Source organism: Haplochromis burtoni, unplaced genomic scaffold (assembly GCF_018398535.1).
Source record: "Haplochromis burtoni strain Fernald_Lab_line unplaced genomic scaffold, NCSU_Asbu1 Contig_250, whole genome shotgun sequence".
Classification (NCBI taxonomy): Eukaryota; Metazoa; Chordata; class Actinopteri; order Cichliformes; family Cichlidae; genus Haplochromis; species Haplochromis burtoni.
Window position 1 is genome coordinate 563195 of NW_024582611.1, and position 24069 is coordinate 587263.

Here is a 24069-nt window from a genome sequence, read left to right on the forward strand (position 1 = left end):
ACTAGTAGCAGTCCTCTTTTTGCAACTACAAATGGTGCCCCCTGCTGATTGTTAGAAAGAATGCAAATTTAAGGCAGTGAATTTAAGCCATTCCCGCACGCACACACCTTCTGTTTTCTTCTTTCATCCGACTGTCTTTGTCCTCAGACCATACCAGTGTGGCCACTGCTCCCAGTCCTTCTCTCAGCCTTCAGAGTTGAGGAACCATGTAGTGACGCACTCCAGCGACCGACCTTTCAAATGTGGATACTGCGGCCGGGCCTTCGCTGGCGCCACGACGCTCAACAACCACATCCGCACACACACAGGAGAGAAGCCGTTCAAGTAAGTAACAGTGAGTACCCCCAAACACCCATAAAATCCACCCACCTTGCCCCCACCTGCCACCTGTTGCGACAAACAACCCAGCTAATACCACTCGACTTGCTCTTAACTGTCACCACCAAAATTATTGTAGAAGCAAGTCTCACCTTTAGATATATTGGGTGACTTTGTCCCAAATAAGTTTTTCCTCTCCTGAAAATTATATTTTTGACACCAATAATTTCACTTCCATAACTTTGAGCGCTGTCTCTGTCTTTCTGTGTCTCTCATAATTATGTCTTTGAGGTCATTGAATAAACTGTACAGAGGACAATATAGCGCTCAGGGATCCGCTAAACCGCTCAAAATGTCAAAGGCACCATGGATTGTTTTTAATGTGGATGGCAACTGATGTTCCCATAAACTGGTAATTATCAACAGCGACCCATGTTGGTACAGCAGAGAATGATTTAGAACAAATAAAGCTCTGACCGAACTTCTCTAATAGCAGGTACTAGAATAAACTGTGAATCTAAATATTTTGTTACACCAGCTTGTAAATTATTCAGGTTTTTAAATCAGTAATAAAAGCAATTATGGTGTATATTCCCATATGAGTCTGATACAGATCAATGGAATGATTTCATGTCATTGACATCAAATTTGTAGAATCATAAAATGATTAATATGTTTTTAAAGAGTGTCACATCTGCTTTGTCTGGATGCTAAATCAATTTCCCCCAGCACTCCTGAAACCAACGCTTTCTCTCATTAGCATTGCTAATTACGTCACCATAAGAAAACTAAAGTGAGCCACCGAGGGCTTGAAGTCCTGAAGGTTTTAGCTTGCACAAAAGAAAAAAATATAAAATGGTAGTAAATGGGTTGGGATTTCATTGTTGTCAACAGATGTACACAGATATGCTTTAGTAAATAAATTAATAAATAATATGCACTAAAGCAGCAGGAACTCAGGTTCTTGTTCATGAATATTGGAGAGACACATCAACACGTCCTCCAATGGTGCTGCAGGTTCTAGAGTGGCCATTCATATTATATACAGGTAAATATTTCAACTGAGTCACAGTTTTACTTTGGCAGCTGTTAACATACCAGGACTGACCAACTAAAGCAGGGGTGAGGAAATCCAGGCCTCAAGGGCCGGTGTCCTGCAGGCTTTAGATCACACCCTGGGTCAACACACCTGAATCAAATGATTAGTTCATTACCAGGCCTCTGGAGAACTTCAAGACATGTTGAGGAGCTAATTTAGCCATTTGGATCAAGGACACGTCTAAAACCTGCAGAACACCGGCCCTTGAGGGCTTGACTTCCCCTCCCCTGATCTAAAGGTATGTGAAGGAGACACTGGAGTTTAAAAATGAGAAAAGACCATCTAAGAAGTCCATGCCTCAGTTTTGATGCACTAATAAGAAGCACTAATACGCCGCTATCAGTCTGTGCATTACACACTTACATCCAGCTTGCTCACCAAACTAGTTAGCGTTAGCTGATAAGTTTGCACTCCATCCAAACGCATCACTTCTGCCTCCAAAAATCAAACGTGATGGTGGCTAACACATTTTCACTGAAACTACCAAACGCTTCAGAAGTTTAGAAACCAGTTGATTTGTTGTCTACATTTTTCTTTTTGGTCTTCAGCTCTAAATTTAGCTCTGGTCCTAAAAACCAAAATCATAATAAGAGTCATTTGCAAACTGCTTTTATATCCCTTACTGCTTTCTCAATCACTTTTCTATTATTCATTATTCGTGATAATATTTTCTTCCATTCACTTTCATCATGTCTGCTGTGACCTCTGACCTTTGATGCTTTACTGTTGGCTGCCTGTAACGTTAAACTATGAGGAAATTCTCTTGTTTGTTCCTCATTGTAAATCAGAGGGCATCAGCAGATTGTCCAGTGTAAATACAGGATCTGTTAACAGCCCGGTAATGAATCTCCCCACACTCATTTCCATTTTCTTCTGCTGGTTAAGGCTAATATAATTAGAGGGCATGCCACGCTGCAATTCGAGGCTTCTGGATGCTGTTGTTGTCATCCTGTCATCTAATCAGCAACAGAGGACAATAAGGATTCCTCCAGTGGACCAAGAGGTCAGCATTCAAGTGGAGGCCAGAAGGGCCAAAGAGTAAGAGACATAAAAGAAAGTGAAGAAAGCAAAATAAGATGTTTGAGTTGTGCAAAATCTAAAGGACTGGCATCAGGGGAACACGGGGATAGAATCAAATTAACCTTCTTAATAAGCAATCAGAGAAATCCAAAGTCATCATTGACGTGGAGAGCGAAGAGGCGAGAAGGATGAGTGAGAGAGAGAAAGGAGGAACAAGAGATCATGGTGTAAAAAGTGAAACGACAAGCAGTGGCGATTAAATTCAGTTAAACCAAATCAGCATTCTTAATAAGCAATCAGAGGAAACCCCCGAACCTTTTCATCAGCACTTCAGAGTCTCGGTGGAGGCAGAGCGGGACAAAGACAATCACGGACGTGCGTCAGAAATCTTTAGCGGATCGATGGCCTCGGGGAGTTATCTCCTTTCGGACGGTGCAGCGGATAGATTAAAGCTGCCACTGTCACTTTGTCAGGAGGAAAACGCTCAACTTTATTTTCCCACTGAGGAGATGGAGGCCGCGATTCTGTGTGGTCGGCAGCTTTTCTGTGCTGATGCTCACTGGACTGTGCAGGCTGTCAAAGCGTGCTGCTGTTTTCTCTGCTCCGCTTTTTGTTCTTCTGTATTTTGTTCAGAGAAGCAACGTCTTAGCTTTGAATGTCACCCTGGAGACCACAGAAAGTTGTTTGACTTAGAATCATAAATATAATGTACTATTACTGTGAAGCTGCATAGAGACAGCATTCAGCGTGAGCGAACACTGACAAAAAACCCAAAACACTAATATGTACTATGCTTTAGGACTAACAAATGCCTTTTTCTATAGCCAGCACACAGAGATTATGCTTTTGTGTAGTGGATGCTGGTAGAGTCATTACCTCTTGTAATAAATTAGGAAAACTAAACATTTTTTCAATGTTTCTTTAAACATTTGTTGAATCTATTTTTCATGCAGCGCTGTGTGGCAGGCAGGATGAAGGACCCAAATGCAGATGAAATAAAAAAGCAGCTTTATTGCACTGTAGCAGAAATCAAACAAAACCCAAAACTCACAGAAACTTAACCTAAACTGGAAACTAGATAGCTATCCAATCTAATCGAATTCAATTCGATATTATTTATAAAGCACTTTAAACAGGTAACGTGACGTGACAACGGACAGAGGAAAACACAGGGCTTAAATACACCAGGGAGTAACGAGGGAATGGGAAACAGGAGTGAGATACAGCTGGGGCTAATCTGACCAAACGAGAAAGGGCGGAAGCAAAGCTGAAAACACTGAACACCAGACTGTCAAAATAAAACAGGAAATACTGAACACAGGCACGGGAACGCAGACTTGACAAGGAGACACGGCTGACAGGGAAGACAGAGAGAACATGGAGCACAGAGACAATAACAAACTGCGACACGGAGACATGACTGACACGGGAGGTGCATGAATATGGAGACTGGGAAAAAACGGACAATAACACTTGACATGACTTGATGTGACACATGGAACACAAGAGAAGGACAGTAACAAAACCTGAGATCTAAAAATTACTAAAGTATAAGCAGAAACTAACTCAATCAAAGAATAATAATAAACAAGAACATAAACAATGAGTCGCCAGACTCAGGACCGTGACACAGCAGCGGTCCCCAACACCCGGGCCCCGGACGAGTTATTTGGTTCCCGGGCCGCGAGAGTTCAGGCTCGGGTTTGAAATTTGTGATTTTCAGGGTTTTTATCGTTAACTCAGTTTCCCTGGGTCTTTTCCCGTGTGTTATGAATAAGTTTCCTATATATTTTCATGCGCTTTGTGTGTCTTATTTTGAAAGAAATATTTACGCGTTACCACAGCGACCATTAAGGGGCAGAGAGGAGGATGTTACTCTCAGTGTTGTTGGCGCATTTCAGGAGGACGCTGCTAATAAAGTTACACAATTACACAGTGAATTTCGCGTTTATTATTATATTTATAAAATACCACAGTTTTTGTCTTGGTCGTATCATTTTATTTTGTTGTATTTATCCGCGACACCTTAAAGACCAGTTCGTGAAATTTCATTTCGATGGTGCTGCCCAAACAAGTTTTGAGCATTTTGCGCCAATAATTGAAAAAGTTTCTTGCACTCAACAAAATATTGTCTTTCATCCGCCATGTTTTAATGTGTGACTGCAAAAGCTCAACAACAATTTCTCAGACTTTCCCAGTTAGTGTTCCAACTTTAAGGTGGTGTTCATGTGGATTTTCCCCAGTGGGAAATTCTCTTTTCCAGTTAATCCAACACCACATGAATGCATGGTTAGATCATGATTTATTTTCAAAAATATTCCCTCAGGAAAGAGATCTTACTAACCAGAGTTGCACGTTTCCCACAAACACAGCCTTTGATTTTGAAGTAAAGGTGTGGTCAGAGTTTGTCTGAACTGCTCGGTCTCGGTGCTGAACGTTGTTGTAAATGAAGACTTCGTCTGTACTTCTTCTAGCCCTTCAGCTTCTATCAGTCTGTGACTGAACACAGTCTGTACTTGTTTATCTCGCACTCGATCCACATCCGTACAGATGAGATTAAGATAAGAGGTGAGCTGAAACTTCACTGATCCTTGAGGGAAAGTGATTAAAGCGGCCTCTGTCATTTTGTCAGGACAACAACTCAACATTATTTTTCCCTGCTGAGGAATGGAGGCGGCGGCCGCTAACAGACGCCCGCTGGTCGATAGCCAGCGGACTGCAGCTGTCTCGTTTCAGCTCTGCTCTTTGTTGTGCAGGACAGCCGTCTTCGTGCCTGGATAAGTCGCTGTGACAGAGAAGCTTCAGAGGAGCTTTGAAGTCCGTAGCTGTTGTGGTTTTGTAAATTCACAGACGAATGACAGCAGGAACATCCACCTTAATGGCAGAGCAGTCGGGGGTCTGTTTTCTTTTTCTTGTGCTGCAAGAAAATTTAGAAAATGAGAATAATTTCAGATCCATCAGCTCAAAGTCTGGTCCTCACGCACACACGTATATGTAATATATATAAACATACAGGACTTCTTTAAATTCATGTGATCACAGAAAAACATTCATATCCTGTGATGTGATGGGGCGAGCTAACAGTTTCTGTCAAACTAATTTTGGTGAAGCTTAAACAGAAGTTTGTGTTTATTCTTTTTAAAGAAACTGGTTATTTAAGAGTGACAGACAAAGTAATGAGAAGGCAGAAGTCGCTGCAGCGTTGTCTGGACACCTGAAAACAGGCAAGCGGGTGGATGTCTGTGCAGACCGCTGCACGCTCTGACTGATGCTGAAATTTACATTACAGGGACCCAAGCAGATTAACATAGGTGGAACCCACTGAAAACGTGTTTCACAAGCTTCATTGTTTTAATGTACTTTCAATCTAGAGCTGCTTTTACAAAATGTGTCAAAAAAAATGGGGAGAACCAGTTCAGGTCTCAGCTGTTGCAGACGTTTTGGAATAAAACTGAATGCAAAGTACATGATCCTTCATGGTAAATGCTTCTCTCTGAGACCTTAAGGTTAAGGTTCGCCCAGGAGCAACATGTTTGACAGTAATCTATTCAAAATGTTAGGATGAAATTTGGTTTACAGTGGTCAGTCAGATCAGCAACATTAGCTAAAATTACACCGTTTAAATAGCCCATTTAAAAACATTTGATTTTAATTAGAGCGACCATAAAACCACCAAATCCAAAAAGCTACAAATGTGACCCGTCGTCAGACATCAGTTCAGTTAACCTGTTCTGCTCTTCTTGGCAGTTGATGACTGTCTCTGCAACTTTCCACCACATTAATGGTGTCAACGCTAGATGGTTGAACACCCATATCGTCCCTGCATTCCCTGTTCGGAAATTGAGATATACTTCACTTGAAGCTGAGGCCATAAGTGAGATAATCATTAAAGACTTCCTTTTTAAAATGTCCACCTTCACAGAAGGAGAAAGCTTTAATAACTGTATGGGCTCAATAAGGTTTTTCTTTAGTTTTTCTTCTTCTTCTTTTTTTAACCTGGATTTCACTGAAGCTTGTGGCAACTTGAATTGAAAGGATCTTGACACAGGCAGCAGTCAACAAGCTGTCTTCCCTCAAAAAACTCAAGCCACTGAACCAGACATCATGACAGAGTTTGTGGGTTTAGTAACATTTCGGAGGGAATAATGCTGATGCTGTCGCTTTGTGCGCTGCACCCATCCAGCTTACAAGTGTCTTAGCTGTCCACATGTGAACTGACTTCAACACAAACACACCGGCTGACTTCACTGTGGCTACATCCATCTTTTATATGCAATCTCAGATAAATACTCTTTTAAAAAGTTCAGAAAATGCACAAAGCTTAAGGAATAAATAACTTTATTATTATATTATAATAATTATAAATGAGTTTTTTTTTGCTATAGTTGAGCAACCCTGCATCCAATAATCCTGCTGCCGGTTTATGGCAGTGATCACCTTATGTACGAGACAGAAAGTCAGGCCCTGTGATGAATGTAGTGGCAGAAGCTGTATCACAAAACTGTGTCGTGTTTATGAGGTTTAATGAGGAAAAGCTCTGGTTAAAGAGCTTCCTAACAACCGCTGTCCAGACCACACTGTTTCTCCTCCTGAGTCTAACACCACCTCCCTCCCCTTCAACCTATCTATCTATCCGAGAGCACGTTAGTCTTGTTTCAGGGCTGTTAAGTCCAATATCTCCACACAGCTTTCTCTTTGAAGAGCCTCCCCCCACACACACACATTCATATACATTTAAATTACCCCCTAACCCCCCTCCAGCGCACACTAAAAGCTCCCTCTCTTCTCTACTTCTATTGAAAGTGACAGTGACACTGCCTTATCGGGCCTGGATATATCTGAGTGTGTGTTAAAGTGTGTGAGATGGGAATACCCTCCTCAGCCCGCCTGATAGATTATTGACAGGTGGACTGTGTGTAATTTGTCGGTCAGGTTGTGAGGATCAGGGCAACAATTACAGCTTGCTGCTCCGCTGGGCCTCACACACACTTTATACTGTCACTGGATATTAGGGTTAACAGGGAGGTGTGCGCATGATTGTGTACATGTGCGTCAGCAGATGTTAAGCTTTTGCCTTTTAAAGTGTATTTCTCCTCAGCTCTGTTCAGGCTTCTCTACGTGCAGACTCCTCTAATCGCTGTCTTTTGTGCGTCTTTCTGTTTGTGCGTCAGGTGCGAGCGTTGCGACCGCAGCTTCACACAGGCCACTCAGCTCAGCCGCCATCAGCGACTTCCCAACGAGTGCAAACCCGTGAACGAGACCAGCGAGTCCATCGAGGTGGATTAACCCCCGACTGTTTCCCGACTTAGACCACGTCCACATTAAGACAGTTCAATATGAAAATGTGACTCTTTCTTCAGTTTTGGACCTCCATCCACACCAAGACGCTCACTTCATATTAATTCTAATTTAGTTTTCCAGAAATAAAGCTCCTGAGGAGCATCACTGTGTTAATTGGGTCCAACCTGCACTAAATTAAACGTGTGGATTAAAAATAAAGTTTGCGAATTCCAGGAGTTTCCAGGGATAAACAACAAAATGGTAAATATTTTTGGGCAAGTATCATTTCAGTGTAGTGTGAGAGTCACTTTGGTCTTATTTATGATCACATTTGCTTCACCTTTCCTTGCTTTTAAGTTGATGACAACACCTTAAGTTACCACAGTAATGCAATAACAGCTTTCCAACAAGCTCTAAACCAAACAACATGAGAGGAAGTGTCATGGTTGTTGTAACTTTTCAGTCGTGTTGACCCACCTGACTGCGGTTGAAGTAAAAAACTTGCAAACACACAGAGAAAAGCTGCTGGTTGTGGCATTTATGTCCAAACTCTCCACCAGTCATTGTTAGCTTCCTTCATCTATTAGCTGAATAGATCAACCCATTTTAACGGACACGATACGGCTTTATTTATTTAGCACCAAATCATAACAAAAGTTGCATCAAAGCGCTTTATATTGTAAGGCACAGATCCTAAAATAATACAGAGAACACCCCAACAATCAGATGATCCCTATGAGAAAGGCAACAGTGGGAAGGAAAAACTCCCTTTAAACAGGAAAAACACCTCTGGCAGAAGCAGGCTCAGGGAGCTGGCGCTGTCTGCCGTGACCATTGCAGACTTTTTTTGATGATGGGAAGAAGAGTCAGTGTATGATAAATAACCAGCTCCTAATATCAGATCCTCACTTTGTAGCTGATTCTGGATCAGGATGGTTTTCCCTGGAGGTCTTAGCTGATGCCAGCAGAGGGAGTTAAATGTGTTGGTCCCCTAATAAATACCAACTATTGCTTTTTATTTGGGCTCATTTTTGGGCCTCTCTCTCTCCTGAGTGATGCAGTGTCAGGTGACCATTAAAAAAACAGTTATTTTAACTGTCACCAGATTTATATCAGGATATGTCCAGTGTTTCTGAAAACACACAGTAGAGGTCACATGTCTCTGCAAACAAACTGAATGCTCTTTATTAAAGCACACAGGAAGAGAGGGAACAGATTTCATGCTTTCCCGATGTTTCTGTGTGGATGGGGGTCTTTACTTAAGACTTTTTTCAGATTTATCTGTCTTGGTGGGAACGTTTGTCTGACTGTTTACACTTTTGACTTGACTGACTGAGAATTCTGGAGAGGAGCAGCATTCAAGCCACATTCACCCTGCTGGAGAAACTCCTGATTCAACCAAACCAAAGATCTCTTTTCTTTCCTTCTTTTTTTCTCAGCAGAGATTCAGACGGAGGAGTCGGACTAACAAACTTTTGAATATTTATTGGGGACGTTTTGGAATCCACAACAGGGTTCCCTCCAAAGAAAACTCTTTCCTGAAACCGGGACAATAACAATGAAATACCAAAAATATTAAGACTAATGGTCTGTCTGTAGCTTTACTTCTTTTTTTCTTTTTGCAACAGTGATGCCAAAGGAGGGCGCGACCAAAGCAAACAGTGAGCAACGACTCGAACGTCTGAGGATGACGCTCGAGTTTTACATCACAAAATGAACACCATACAAAGAGTATGTACTGTAAAAAAACAAAACAAAAAACAGACAAAAAAAAGAAAGGACAAAGGAAACAAATTATATTTATCTTTTTCCTCATATCATGCTTCAGGCACTTTTGTTTTAAAATGTTTATAATTTAATATTAGAGATGATGAAGAAAAGAGGGAAATAGTGCAGAGGTGATGGATGTGATTTCTTGAAATTTCTTTTTTCTTGATGAAATAATCATTTTTTAAAAAGTTTCAATATGAAGTTGACAGCATGTGTTTAATTTCTTTTTCGTATGCTAAACATTTCTTAAGTTCATGGGTTGTTGTTTTTTTATCTCAGATGAGGCACAAACATGTTAACAAATTTTGGGTTTTGAAGAATAGTTTATCATGTTGTCTGGTAGAGTATATTTGCTACGCAATGCAAGTTTGAATCCACTCAGATCTCAGCTGTGTAAATAGTCCTGTGTCATAACGATTCACTTTCTATTAAAACGACTGAGGGTAAAAAGCACATTTAATACCAGATGAACACCAAATAGGTTTTTGTGCCTGAGCGTTAAAAAAGCTTTAATAATGTTAATAATCTGAAAACTGTAGCTTCTCTTTCCAAAGACCGGCCGAGTGGATGTAACTCTGCTGTCCAAACCAAAACTCAAACAGATGTTTCACTGCAGGGAAACTATTTTATTTTTTATCACATGCGTGTCTCAGAGAGGTCAGGAGCACCTTTAGACCTCACACAGGCCTGGAGAAATTGGAAAAATGTTTATTCCCCAACCAGTTGGTGAAGGCTGACGACAGAATCATCGCTAAAGTCACACAGGCCTACAAACCAGTGAGAATCCACCTGGAAACCACAGGTTACCAGAGAAAAACCCCACACTGGTTGGTGGACATTGCTACACCAAACACGCCCTTGGGATTCCTCTGACCTCTATCAGGTTACTGCTCTCAGCTGTAAATTGTGCAGAAAACCAAAAGGTGTGATGCAAACCAGAAACTAGTAAAAAAAACCATGAAATTAGTGCTGACACGGCATATTTCTAAAGGTGAAAACTGTTATTTTTGCAGGTGAATGGTTCTATTTCTTTCACTATTGATTGACAACTGTGTTTACAGACACATCTTCTGTGCAAACTGCAGGCAACAGAAGCAACCTGCTAGTGACCAAAGCAATGAGGAGGATTTGGTGCAGCACCCTGTTAGCATCCAACTTCACCTAGCAACTGGCAGCCTCCAGCCTCTGCAATAAAGATAATAAATCCAGATGTTTGGGCAGTCGAGCATCTGGACAGAGGTGCCCCTCAAACTCTTACAGACTCGTTTGTGTTCTTAAAAGTAAAACAGTTTTGCACCTGAGAGAAATATCTCTTTACTCAGAATGCAGCTTGATCCAACGATGTATATAGAAAGATGCAAACTGTGGATCAGTTGGGACTAAAGTGAAACTTTGACCAAGCTCACTTCTTGTTCAGAATCCAGAAGCTGGACTTTAACACTATAACCTGAGAAAAGTGTAGCTCCAACAGATGTTTCTAATTAAATAGGTAAGTATTCTAATAATAATTTAGGCAATATAAAGATTTACCTTCTGTGTTCTAAGTCCTACTTCTGACATTTTCAGTGTTAAACTCTGATGATGACCTGAACAGAAAGTGAAACTTACTTGGGGCCTCTGATGATGATGATGATGATGATGATGATGATGATAATCATTTGCTCTGTAATGTGAAACAGAAAGTCTCCAATTTCAGCTCAATCTTGTTTGCATGATTCCCTCAGCTCCCCTCCCTCCTCCCATTCCCATTTTTTAAAAAGATTGACAAAATGAGATCAAATAGCAAAAAGACGTTGTTCCAGAGGAAAATAAAGCTGACATCCACTTTTGATTCTTACCCATGATGCTCTCTGTGATCTTATTGTCTTACATCACCTGCACTACATTAACTTTCTGGGGATGACAGAAAAATGTAACCACTTTTATGTCCACGGCAATTTGTTGAGCTTGAAATTTGTCTTGTTTACAACAAAAATTGACACTGCTTTCATCTCTGCACAGAAAATATTACTACTGTGAGCCGACTTGGCTTAAGGCTCTTTCCAGAAGTGAGTCTCTCCAAATGTCCTGTTATAGAGCAGAAATAACTGGTCTGGTACAAAAATGATTTTAGCCTCTTGTAACATCATCGTTATAGAATTTCTTTGTTGTCTTTTTTATAACTCATCCATCTGGATTTATTGCTGCTACATTATATTTACAGATGATATGATTTACTTGTGAAGGAGTCCAAAAAGTTTGTCCTTGATGGGGAAGGTTCTCTTTTCCATTAATTAAATTTAAATTATGTTTATGAAAGTAGCTTTAGCAATGTAAAAAAAAATGACTGAAGGTGTTATTAGCTTGCTATCATTAGCTGAAAAGTTTTTTACTGTATCTAACAAATATGATCACTTATGGCTCCCAAAAACGGCATGATCAGTGGTCATGATGGTAACATTGAACCTTCAAAATGTATCTAGAAAGAAAAGGGTTACATCATGAAGACCCCAGCCATCTTTTATATACAGTCTTTGGTGTTTACCCTACATGTATTGGTGCTGTCAGTTGTCACTGTCAAACCTTTAAGTGGTCACAGAGGTGCTGATCAGACGAGAATCGGATATTAATCAGATTAAAACGATTCCTGTTCCCAAATTCCATTTTTAAATAATTTCTGAAGTTTTTCACCTTCACACGGCTTAAATATTTTATCTTCTTGCTACACAGGATGGTCCATCCCTCAATCACCAGCTGCCTCTACTTACTGCTAATAATGTGTGACACACACAGCCCTGCCTTGACCTCCTCTCTGTCAGTCTGCAAGCTGCATTTTCAAACTTTCCAGTCTGATTTCTGAAATTATTCCTGTGAGGATTCAACAAAATTTTACCAAAACAAACACAAGGCGAGCCTTCAGACATCACTCACAGGGATTTTTTTTTCACCGTGGGAAACTGATCCAAACTCTGAAGCCAAACAAATGATCCCACAACGAGAAGTTTGAGGAGTTTTTTTCCCCCCACTTTCTAAATGTCTGACAGACACATGAGTGAGTCAAGATTAGATTACACGTAATGAGATTATGGCAGCGATAGTTTTAATTAGAAGCAGTTAGTGTGAAGGAAGAAAAACAAACGTATAGAAACTGCTGACTGAGAGACGAGAGAGAGGAGGAAAACTGTTCAGTTTCATTTGTTTGAACAAGTGAAAAATGAACAAAGACATTAAATTCCCAGGAAGAGGAAAAAAAGAGAAGAATGCCTGATTTATGACCTCAGCCTAAATAATTTAAAACATCCCCAGCTGAAAGAGAATCCAGATTATGCAATGAGGAAAATCAGAAAAAAGGGAAATTGCACACTAATTATAGCAATCGCTCATTTGGAAATGAGTTGAAATGAAGGGAAAAAAGTTGTTAATGTACAACAGGATGTAAATTAGACTATAAACAGAGTACTTGTAATAGAAATCAGGTTACTGTGACCCAAGAACAACTTAATGAGCAATAATGAAACTTTACTATTACAAGCTTTGCTTAACATCAAAGGAGGTAATAATATTAAACTTTTTTTTTATTATAAAATGATAATAAACAAAACATGTAACAAACAGAGAGAAAACTACCAAAAAACAACACTGAAGAAAATAAAAACACTAAACTACAAAACGGGATCGAAGCATTGCAGGTTTAGGCATCACAGCCTTCAGGGCTGGAAAACCAAAGGTGCTCTAATGGGGGCTTAGACTCCCAAAGTGAGTCCATCTCCACAGACCCCTGTCATAAATGTCCAGTTTTAAGTTTAGGGCCGTGTCCTCTTTGACAGGCAGGTGGATGCTGAGACATGTAGCTGCAGCTGCTAGCACTTTGTGTTTGCCAAGTCAGTGACTGAATCAGACTTTTAAACCAGGTTTGTGCTGTTGATTCATTTTGGAGTATTTTTAATGCAATCAAATGACAATCTGGTTTGCTTTGTGACTCATTTTACTACTAACCCATTCTCTTGAGGTCCCATCACAGCATTTTGATCGGGTTGAGGTCTGGCCCACTGAACAACTTGATTCTTTTTATTTTCAGTCATTTTGTAGATTTCTGTGCTTAACTGTAACGGGTAATGTCCTGTTGCTTGACCCATTGTCAGCCAAGCTTCATTTGTTAGAAATGGCATTCTCTAAAACAGCGGTCCCCAACCCCCGGGCCTCGGACCGGTCCGTGAGTCGTTTGGTACCGGGCCGCGAGAGTTTAGGCTCAGGTGTGAAATGTGTGGTTTTCAGGGTTTTTATCGGTTTTCAGCGTTATTTTGTTATCGTTTTTATCGTTAACTCGGTTTTCCTGGGTCTTTTCACGTGTGTTATGAATAAACCTTCTTTTTTTCGGTACCGGTACTAGTTTTATTTTGTTGTATTTATCCGTGACGCCTTAAAGGCCGGTCCGTGAAAATATTGTCGGGCATAAACCGGTCCGTGGCGCAAAAAAGGCTGGGGACCGCTGCTCTAAAACACTTACAGAGAAGTTCATGGTCAACTCAATGGCTGCAAGGTGCACAGGTCATGTGGCTGCAGAACAAGCCCTCATCATCACCCGTCCCCCACAGTGATTCAGAGATGATGATGATGGTTTGTGCTGATATGCTGTGTTTTATTTTTTCCAAATGCGGCGCTGGGCATTATAGCCAAAGATCTCCACTTTGGTCTCATCAGTCCAAAGGACTGTTGCAGCCGTTTGGTGGTTTCCGCAGATGAGACTTTGCAAACCAAAGCTATACTGCCGTGTTCTTTATAAAGGAAAGCAGCTTTCTTCTTACTGGCAACCTCTCCAGACAAACTGTACTTGTTCAGCATTTTAAGATTTTTTTTAAAATTTAAAACTAAAAATTACATTCACTGAACTAAATGTCCAAATTTGAGCTGATACCCTGAAGTCAAACATTAATCAATCGTCAATCAGGTCAAACACTAAAAGTAACTGTTCATTCATGAATAAGTAAAGTTGCAAATTCAGTTTCAGAGCTTGCACATACTGGTGGATTAACAGAAACATAATAATAACGACAGTATGATTAATGGGAACTAAAACACACACTTTAGAACAAACACTGTGGGTCAGCTCGGTTGTACTCCACAGTGGCAGATACAAGAGAAGAAGACTTCAGAGAATGGGGTTTCCCCCACCGTGTGTGTGTGTAATGGGTGTAATGGTTATAATGCTTTGCTTTGAGTGGAATTTCCTGTTCGGAAGACTGGGAGCATATTAAGCAGAGTAGAGGTTGCACTTTCAAAACCAATTAGACATCAAGCTTTGGAGGGTTTTTTTCTCAAGTTTTAATTGGAAACATGTTGGAGGAGAAAGTTTCACTGTGAGAAAATCTGTCTGCTGGTAACCCGACCACAGCTTCAGATATATCACATGAAAGAGTCCGTTTGTGCACGGCAGCCACAACATTAAACCCACTGTCAGGTGAAGCTGATGAGATTTATCTCAGCACAGAGCAATGTTCTGCTCAAAAGACGATCAGCAACCTTCAAGGCTGGAAATGTCCCCCAAACTGCAGTTCCTCTAATGGCCACGAGAGGCTGACTGCAAAAATGAGACGATCCCCATTGACTCTAATGTTAAAATGCTAAAATGCACAGCATGAATAAACTTGTGTGCAAGACAGATTTGACTCTTGCTGAAGAAATTTGAGATGTTGACAGGTAACCAGCAAGAATCAAGGCTCTACTCTGGGCCTCCTCCTGATGGGACATGTCCCGAACACCTCATCCAGGAGGGATCCTAGTCAGGTGACCAAAGCATCTCGACTAGCTCCTTTCAGTGCGGTGGAGAGGTGGTTATATGCCTCCTGAATGATCCTTCTCCATCTGACAGGATGGAGGAGGATCCTGACAGGAGGATCTTTGGATGAAGATCATTTCCCCTACTGGTCGTTTGTATCTACAATCTCCATCATTCTTTTGGTCACTACCCAGAGCGCACGACGACAGGTGAGGGTAGGGACATATATTGACTATTGACTTTTCCCAGAACAAAATAAATTTGAATCGTCTGTACGAAAGAAATAAGAGTAAATTACTGTTACTAATTATTACATATTAAATGTTATTTGACAGAGACAATGCAATGCAGTGCAATAAAAGTGGTATGTTGCACAGATTGTATAGCTATTCGTAATTTCCAACCCTTGTGACTAGTTGGGCTTTTATATCCGCAATATACAAAGATAAGAAATTACAATAAATATATATTTACTTGGAAAGAAAATATACACGATAACAGAAAATATATAAAAGAAGATACAATAATTAAAACCATTCCTAAGAATATTAAATGATAAAATTATAGTCTCATTACTTTAAATGGCCTTTGACTATTAACTATTGACTGTATCATTAATTCTCTGGTGTCTGTTCCATGTTGCTTTTCATCCATATGCGAGCTATAGCTCCAATCCTGTTCTTCACACGTTTCTTGAATACTCTAAAATCTGTTGTATCAAAGACTTTCTGTAAGTCACTACAAAGTAGCAGCAGAACATTTTAAAAATGACCCGCTGACATCAGTGAATGGCTTTCGAGACTTTCCAATATCCAACATCTGGCAAAAATGGAATCACAATATTTGAAGGTTGACCATTCAACTAGCAGCAGCTATAACACAGTCCTACTTTTCTTATACCCCTAACCCTATATTTTGAAGGAAGACTAAATGGACTTTTAGGAGCAAAAGTGTAAGGTGCATTTGTTGTGCTGCATTTCCACTGACACTTTTCTTTGCTGGCTGTTTGCAAAGGCAGGACAATTTAGTAAAACCAAAAATGACAGGTTCTGATTGCCTAGATTTTAGAGTTCAGGTTATTGATTGGATTCAGGTTGTCACTGATGACGACTTCAGAGGGTTAATAAGTGAACATTCTGGCTTTAAAAAAGGAAGAAAATAATTAAAGCCTGTATGTGAATCTCATTTCATCTGTCCCACTCTTGCAAACACTGACTGCTTTTCATTTATTTTGTTGCATTTTCTGTTTTCAAAAGCATTTTTCTTTGAGTCTTCTGTCCGTATGTTTTGATTTTAAAACCCTATTTTATTTCCATTTTGGTTGTACTTGCTCCAAAATTTTAGACACAAAAAGACAACTGGAAACAACTGCCATCCTTTGAAAGAGACTTGAAGGAGTTGGATCATCCTTTCCATTGTTTCAGTTCAAAGTCCTCTTGTTTCAATTGTCTCATTAGGTGTAATTATGACATAATGATGTCTGATATGAAAAAAATCAAAAAGAGGAGAGATACAACTAGAGGTGCCAACTCAGTTTGTAAATAACATCACTTTTGCATCACAGCTGCTCCTGGCTTTCTTTGGAAACTTATCAAGTAAAAACATTTTTCAGAATAAAAACAGTGAGAGGGTCACTAACATCTGAGCATCATTTTACATCCTTGTTATGCAGCAAATTGAACTGAAGTTTTAAAAGCTGGGGGTAAAAACGCAGAAAGCCGACAAGACTTGAAAGGATTTCGCTTTAAACATCAACATTTTTTCACTTGACTTTTTCTTCACGTCTTCCTCTCGTCCTCGTCTGCATGGATGAGCTGGAACATCTGCTCACCGTCAGCACACACTAATGCATCTGCGTGTGTGAGAGAACATGTTCTACATGTTATAACACATGTCGTCTGTCTGCTCAGCGCAGTCCATCTTCAGCTTTGTTTCATTTTACTTTGGACCTAAAAGTGTTTTGCATTTTTAGAATATACTCTGCTATATTTACTGCTTTAAAAAAAATAATTCTAACAGCTGTAATTAACAGAAACTTTGCAGAACTTACAGTTTAATAATCAATTGGATGGATTGTAGGGAATATTTTGAGAATTTAAAATATCCCAATGGCACATGGAAGTGTGCATCATAAATGACCTCACTCAGTTACTTGCGTCCTGTATTACTCGAGTACTAAAGCTCCAGTCCAATGAGCAACAGCAGTTATAGATTCATTTTTACATCATCTGTAATTCTTCCTCCTCATTTGGTTTAGAATAAAATCACAATCAGGACTCCAATGAAATATTCTCATATTTACATTTACTGGCGAACAGAGAAATGAATTTATTTAAAAGAAACTGTTTCAGGAGAATTTAACATTTTTAATGATGAGTAAACATACTGATCTGCTCTCTAAAAACACTAATGAAAGACACACAGCAGCTTTTCTCTCAAAATAATTTATTCCACACGTGCACACAGATCAGTCATCTCTGATCATTAAAAAATAAATTAGATCTCAGTGTTTGCAGGAGAGTTTCTGAGGCTACAGCGCCACCTGCTGTCAGACGGAAAAACTCCTCAACACTGCACACAGGCTCGTCAGAGTCTCTAATAACTTAAAAAGAACATTTACTCAGTAATGCTTCAGGCTCTCATGGATCACTCTGCTGGTTTCCTGTTTTTAGTAAAGAAACATCCGATCTTGTTGATTTTAACAAGATCCAAAAATCAAAAGTTAGTTTTTATTATATTATAATTTATTCTCTGCTTCCTAAGCAGCCATTATGTAAAAATGAGCATAATAACTTCAACAAAATAAATTTATCTGCATGGAGTGAAAAAAAAGGAAGTTTTCCTGATCCTCTGTTAAACTAAACCGAATATCTTTTTCAGATATTCACAAAACATGAAATAAAGGAAGAAATCGAACAATTAACTAATCATCGTTTGAGTCTGTGGTGCGTTCACTGACACAACAAATGAAGGACGAGTCTATTTACACAGTTAATACACTAACAGACACTCAGTGAATGTTGCAGTGTCCTTGAACGTTATGCATTTGTCTTTTTAAAGGTAAAACACTGAAAATCAGCAGGATGATGCTTTAAAAGCAAAACTCTGAGTTTTTATACAACACTCACTCGTTCACAGATAAACACAGATTTTAAATAGAGGTTGATTTATGTAACAGACGCTGTCGAAGCTTCAGGACTCCGGGAGAGTTCATCCACCATCATGCGCTTGAGTTCTGTTTGGAGACAGATTTTGGCGCACATGAGAAAAAGATCTCATTCAGGTTCTAAGTAGCTATATTTTCTATCATATCTATTCTATTGGTGCATGTTCATAATGAGGTTGGTAAAATTTTTAAATAACGAAGTCAGTGCATGTACAAGTACTCTCTGTGGGCTGAAACCTCTGACTTCAGACTGCTCTGAATACTTAATATCACAGTTTTTTTTTTTACTGTTTGCTCTGTATGATGTCACAGAGAGGGGGTATCCCTAATACAGTTATCTCAGACACAGCAGCCATAGAGGCTACATGCTGTTCATCTTTGCGTTAAAGTGAAAGCCAATCGTAGGAAAGCTGCCTTTTTCCGTATAGACGCTGCTGATATCGAACTTTACACACTGCACTACATTAAACTCCATGATTAAGGTACATGTGACATATCACTGCCAGCACAGGAGGCTCAAGGCCTTGTTTAAAAAATAAAAATACTTACAGAGAGCGCAATAATTCAATAATATTCTGCATTTACTTTAAAAATGTCCCCGCTGCTCGGTAATTGTCTTAAAAGGACCATTGTGCACGTCTCATTGCTTTATGTGATAAATACAGAGGGAAACTGTTTTACATTTAATCAAAATGTAACACAGCACAGATCTGCACGAATGCACAAAGGTCTAGGTTAACATTAATTATTTATATGTTATACACAAATACCATAATAATGAAAAATTTAATGCCTGATTGTGCAGCACAGAGGAAAGATGTTTATTCAGCAGTCGGGATCTGCTGAATAAACATCTTTCAGACTGATGTGGTCTGTGGTCGGTTGGAGCCCGCAGGCTCTGCTTCGCCCGTGTGTGTCTGAAAGTGAGGGTGGTCCTGAAAGGGGAGGAGCTAAAACAGCGCGTTTCAGATGAGCCGGGGGGGATGCAGGTTACAGGGATTACTTTGAACTGTAAATCATGAAAAGCTGTTGTAGTATTTTCGGAAAATAAAAATATAAGCTGGATATTAGCAGAAAGGGTCCATTTAAATTTTACCCAATTACAACAAACGTGTCGCCTGTTTGTTTTCTTTCTGAAGAATTACAAAGATGTGATTAAATCGGACTCAGGTTTCGAACTGAATTCAAACAGGTAGCCGATTTACCTGCAGCCTCAGGTATGACTCAGACTCTGATTGGACGGCTGCAGCAGCGGTCAGAGCTTCCCTCTGTCCGTCATGGCTTCCTGTATCTGCCTGTTGAGCTCGGCGATGATTCGGTCTTCGTGGGTATAAACTCCAGTCCTTAGCAACGCGTCTCTCTCTTCCAACAGGCGGCTCAGGTGCTCCTCGGCGCTCTCGCTCAGAGCCAGACCGGGGGCGGGGTCAAGCACAGAGGGGGTGGGGCCTAATCTGTCATCTTGCTGTTTTAACCTGTTGAAGAAAACAAAATGCCTTACAGGAGTCTGTACTGTGAAGCAGGGTTTGGGGCAATATACTTTCAGGTTCAACGCTCAGATTTTATTATTACAAATGAGGCACGTTGCCATGGTAACTTATGCTGCAGATTTGCAGAACTTTTATGTTCAAGACGAGAAAAAGCTACTGCCAAAGGATGCCTCAGTCCTCTGGAAAGTAGTGCAAATAAGAAACTGAATTTTATTCATTCATGTTTTAGGTGCAACTTTATTTTTTTTCCTGTTGGCTGTAATTAAAAAAAGTAATTGCTCACAGCTGTTTGCTGGCTTATAGTGAATTTTGTCTACAGAGGCATTTCCAGTCTTAAGCGTGCAGACAGCTTTACTCCTGCCATTCTCTATGATGTTTCAACTGTTTCGTGTGAGCGTGCTCACAGCTAGATTGGGAAACTCTGGGTTGGCCGAGCTGATTTTTGCGACCACTTTGCGGTTGCTGATGTTGGGATAAGTGCAGCCACGTAACAGAAAGACACCCCGAGTCTGTTGAACTTGATCATCACCATCACCTGTTGAGCTCGTTCCTGATGCTGTCCAGCTCCTGTCGGTCCTGTCGGACCGCCTCCTTCTCCTCCGTTGCTAGGTAACGCAGCCTCATGGCTTCGAGCTCAGCCTGTTGTTTCTTCAGACGCGTCATGGCGTTTTCCTGCTCCCGCTGCAAAAAACAAAACAAGAGAAACTATGAAGCTGTGAATGTTCGTTAAATGTGAGCAGAATCAGGTTCTCTTTCACCTCACGTAACCTCAAGATCTTCACTGTTACTTCCAACACGTTTAACTTGAACCTTGGCATTCAAGCACCGGTCAACTGATCAGATCTGAACTGAGAATATTTGAAAATAAACCTCTGACCCGTGCGCTGAAATGTGTGAGTTCAGATGCCAAGAAAGTGTTTTTCCAAATTGCACACAGAGCACTGTGGTGATAAATTTGTCTGGTTTCACATTTTCATAAAGCTGGCCTGAGAAAAATGCCGCAGGGCTTCGAGAGAATTCACACGGAGACCAACAGCAACGCGGTGAGAACTCAAAGGAAACTTAATAAAAAATGTCCAAAAGCCATATTTCTCTCAGCTGCTCGGGCCTCCAGCTCAGAGTTCCCAAAACCGTCCCGAACAGCAATCTGAGCCGAGTCAGCTGGACGCTCATAAATCAACAAAACCGTCTGAAGAGAGAAAACAAATGTGGCGTTCCTTCAGACCTTTAATTATAAATGTAAAGAGTTATCATTTAAAGGCTGCAGGTTGTACATCCAACAACCTGCAGAAAAAAAAATCTGATATAAGAACATAAAAGATTGAAGGTGATGACATAACTCCAACATATGAACCTACTGTCTACGAGAAGGGATAAAAAGAGCATGTGCTGTGAAAACCTCGCGCTTTCAAACCGTATTTAAGACATAATTAAATGTAAACAAATGATCAAATAATCTAGATTAAAGAAGTACAAAGTCTTTTTTGGTCAATAAAATAATAAAATGGGAGAAAAATAATGCGAAATCTCAACATACAAAAGCATAAAGTGATGTTACCAAATATCTTTTTACTTTTAAATTAGAAAAATATTACATATTCAACACGAGACCAAGAGAAGCAGAAAAGCGCACTGGGAGAATTTTCTACTTTCAGTTTATTAAAAATGACCGAAAACGTTGAATAAATATGAAAACAGCTGCAGATGAATCATCTATTGGCTAATCATTGCAGCTCACGTTTTATGTAGTGATTGGAGAAAACAGTTACTGGGGTATTTCTTATTATTCTGACTGTCACCGTTAAAAGTGACAAATATCTGGCTACACGTGAACCCTGGAAGGATGTGTGAATGTTTCCAGCACTAGCAGAGGGTCAGCAAGTCATCAAAATTACTCATAACCCCAGTCGAGGGCTGCCGCTAACACTTATTTTTGTTATTAAGCACATTTGAGAACGAATTACGTGGTTAGAAATGATGATCCAGAAAAGTGGTTAAAGTAAATTCTCATGTTTGGTAATTAGTTACCGCCGAAGGTTTAAAGTTATAGTTAATTAATCAGTTAAATCATTTTTTAAATGTATTAATTAATCTGATGACTAATTTCATGATCATGTGATTGTTGTTTGGTCTGTAAAACATCCAGCAGTGAAGTCTGATCTGTGTAACAGTCCACAAACAAATTTAAATATTTAAATTAAACTGAATGAACTAAAGAGTAATGAGTCATTTAGAAACATCTAATATTTGCCCTTTTCCTTTGAAAACAGGGTGGTGGTTAGCAGCTACTCAGCTGTGACATTCTTCTCATGTCTAATGTTTTGCTTGCAAAGTTGCATTTGCAAAATCTAAACAAATAATTTATTTCATTATAAAAGACAGAAAAAGCTGAATATTTGGCACATTGTTTTTTAATATTATTTAAAGAATTGAAATATTGAAGGGATTGCATAAAACACAGAGGCAAGCTGACCAGCAGCTTCATTAACATTTAACAGAATGTGAGACCAAAAAATTCCGGAATTTCTTAAAGTAGAAACATTTTGTCTGAAAAACAGTCCAAAATATTTAATCTGTCATATGTCAGGATCAAGATTGGCAGCACTTAATATCAAACTATTATATGTTTTACTAACAGGTAAACAATTAATCAAATCAACCAATTGGGTTTTAGGTTTTTAGGGTTACTTGCAGGATGAAGTTTGTCTGGGCACAAAGGTTTAAGTCACTTGGCCACTGGTTTTGGTTTATGGCAGCTTTATGCGGTAACCTGTTTCTTATCTTCATGCTGTGCTGAAGATCTGGAGGTTATCCACTGTTCTATCTGACAAACAGACCAAAATATTTAATATCTGATGGCTGAACAACACTTTGGGTTTTTTTTTGTTTTTGTCTTTTTTGGGGGGGGGGGGCTTCTTATTTCTTATCATGAAAAAACTGAGATGCTCTCTTTAACAGCTTAAACTAAAAATTATGTTGATTTATTAGGTAACTGATTTTTTAAAATATTTTTAAATAAATGATTTTCACAGGGGAGCTTAATGTTCTTGCTGCACCTCCCTGTTGTCTCTGGGTATGACAGCTGCCTTCCACTATCCACAGATCGGCACATTTGAGTAATCGCTGATTCAAAATTGACTGTAGGCATGAATGTGAACCAGAATGTTTCTCTGTGTTCGGCCTACGAAGGGCCGGCAATCTGTCCAGAGTTTACCCTGCATCTCTGACCAAGCTTGCCAAAATGAGCTGGGACAGGCTCCAGCTCACTGCAGCCCTGAATCAGATCAGCTGTTCAGACAACAGATGGATCAAAAGTCTATGAAAACAGTGAAAGCTGTTTTGTCTAACTTCCAAAATATTAAATTTATCATAATTGAAAGGCAAATAAAAGCAGCAAATGTTGACAATTAAGTTAATTCTCCCTAAAGCGAATGGCAGTGTGTGGTTATGTGATGGTTAAGCACTTTGTTTTTGATGCACTCAAACGATGAACTCTTTTGTTTTTCCCCAGCAGAAAGAGTTTCACTGGAGTCTGTTTTGATTTTTCTGTTTTGAAATCGGACGACAGTTTACATTTTTAGAGAACAAAATCCAAAAGTCTTTAAATTTACAGAAATGAGGCCCCAAAAGCGGAAAGTTCAGAGGAATTGTAAAATGGGAACAAAAGCTTGACGGTTAATATGTAATCATGTATCAAAATAATGGACAATAACTTTCCATTGATGAGCTAATGGATTTACTGACTAACTGCAGCTTTATTTTCTTAGTATCCATTAGTTACAGTGCAGATTGACCATGATCTCATGGAGAAGGCGCACCAAAGGTCGAAGGCGATCCTCTAAATTTAACCACTAAAAGCAGTTGTTAAAATATCTGTAATAGGCTGAGCAACATTACCATCCCATACTCAGCTGACGGCGCAATAATGAGGAAGAGTGCGAGCAGCAGAGCGCAGGCAGTGGGGAGGTGATCGGAGAGGCTGGAATCTGTCTGTGCGCTCGGCTGATAGAGAGCAGATCGAGCAGCCGGCTCATTCTGGATGGGAAAACCAACATTTTCACATTACACACACACAGAAAGCTTCCACTTTCACACGGCTGATCGCCTCCTCACAAAAAAAACACACCATCTCTCTCTCTCACACACACACACACACACACACACACACACACAC

General features: G+C 39.8%; 2 protein-coding genes across 6 annotated transcripts in view; one reads left to right on the plus strand and one right to left on the minus strand.

The window, feature by feature from the left end:
- Nucleotides 1-13677, plus strand: part of prdm6 (PR domain containing 6) — a 147904-nt gene extending 134227 nt beyond the window's left edge. For 2 of the 3 annotated variants that reach the window (XM_014338863.2, XM_005938642.3), the window contains exons 8-9: nucleotides 148-324; nucleotides 7609-13677. In XM_014338863.2, coding sequence (XP_014194349.2) covers nucleotides 148-324; nucleotides 7609-7723 — 292 coding nt within the window. In that variant the 3' untranslated portion in view covers nucleotides 7724-13677. Of the gene's footprint in view, nucleotides 1-147; nucleotides 335-7608 lie in introns of all 3 variants that reach the window. The other variant, XM_042227245.1, reaches the window with a different exon arrangement.
- A 2126-nt stretch (nucleotides 13678-15803) lies between these two features.
- The window catches only part of LOC102292726 (centrosomal protein of 120 kDa), a 34374-nt gene continuing 26108 nt past the window's right edge, over nucleotides 15804-24069 (minus strand). For all 3 annotated transcript variants that reach the window (XM_042227227.1, XM_005938646.3, XM_005938645.3), the window contains exons 19-21: nucleotides 20431-20576; nucleotides 19614-19880; nucleotides 15804-18477 (exon numbers count right to left, since the gene is read on the minus strand). In XM_042227227.1, coding sequence (XP_042083161.1) covers nucleotides 19664-19880; nucleotides 20431-20576 — 363 coding nt within the window. In that variant the 3' untranslated portion in view covers nucleotides 15804-18477; nucleotides 19614-19663. The remainder of the gene's footprint in view (nucleotides 18478-19613; nucleotides 19881-20430; nucleotides 20577-24069) is intronic.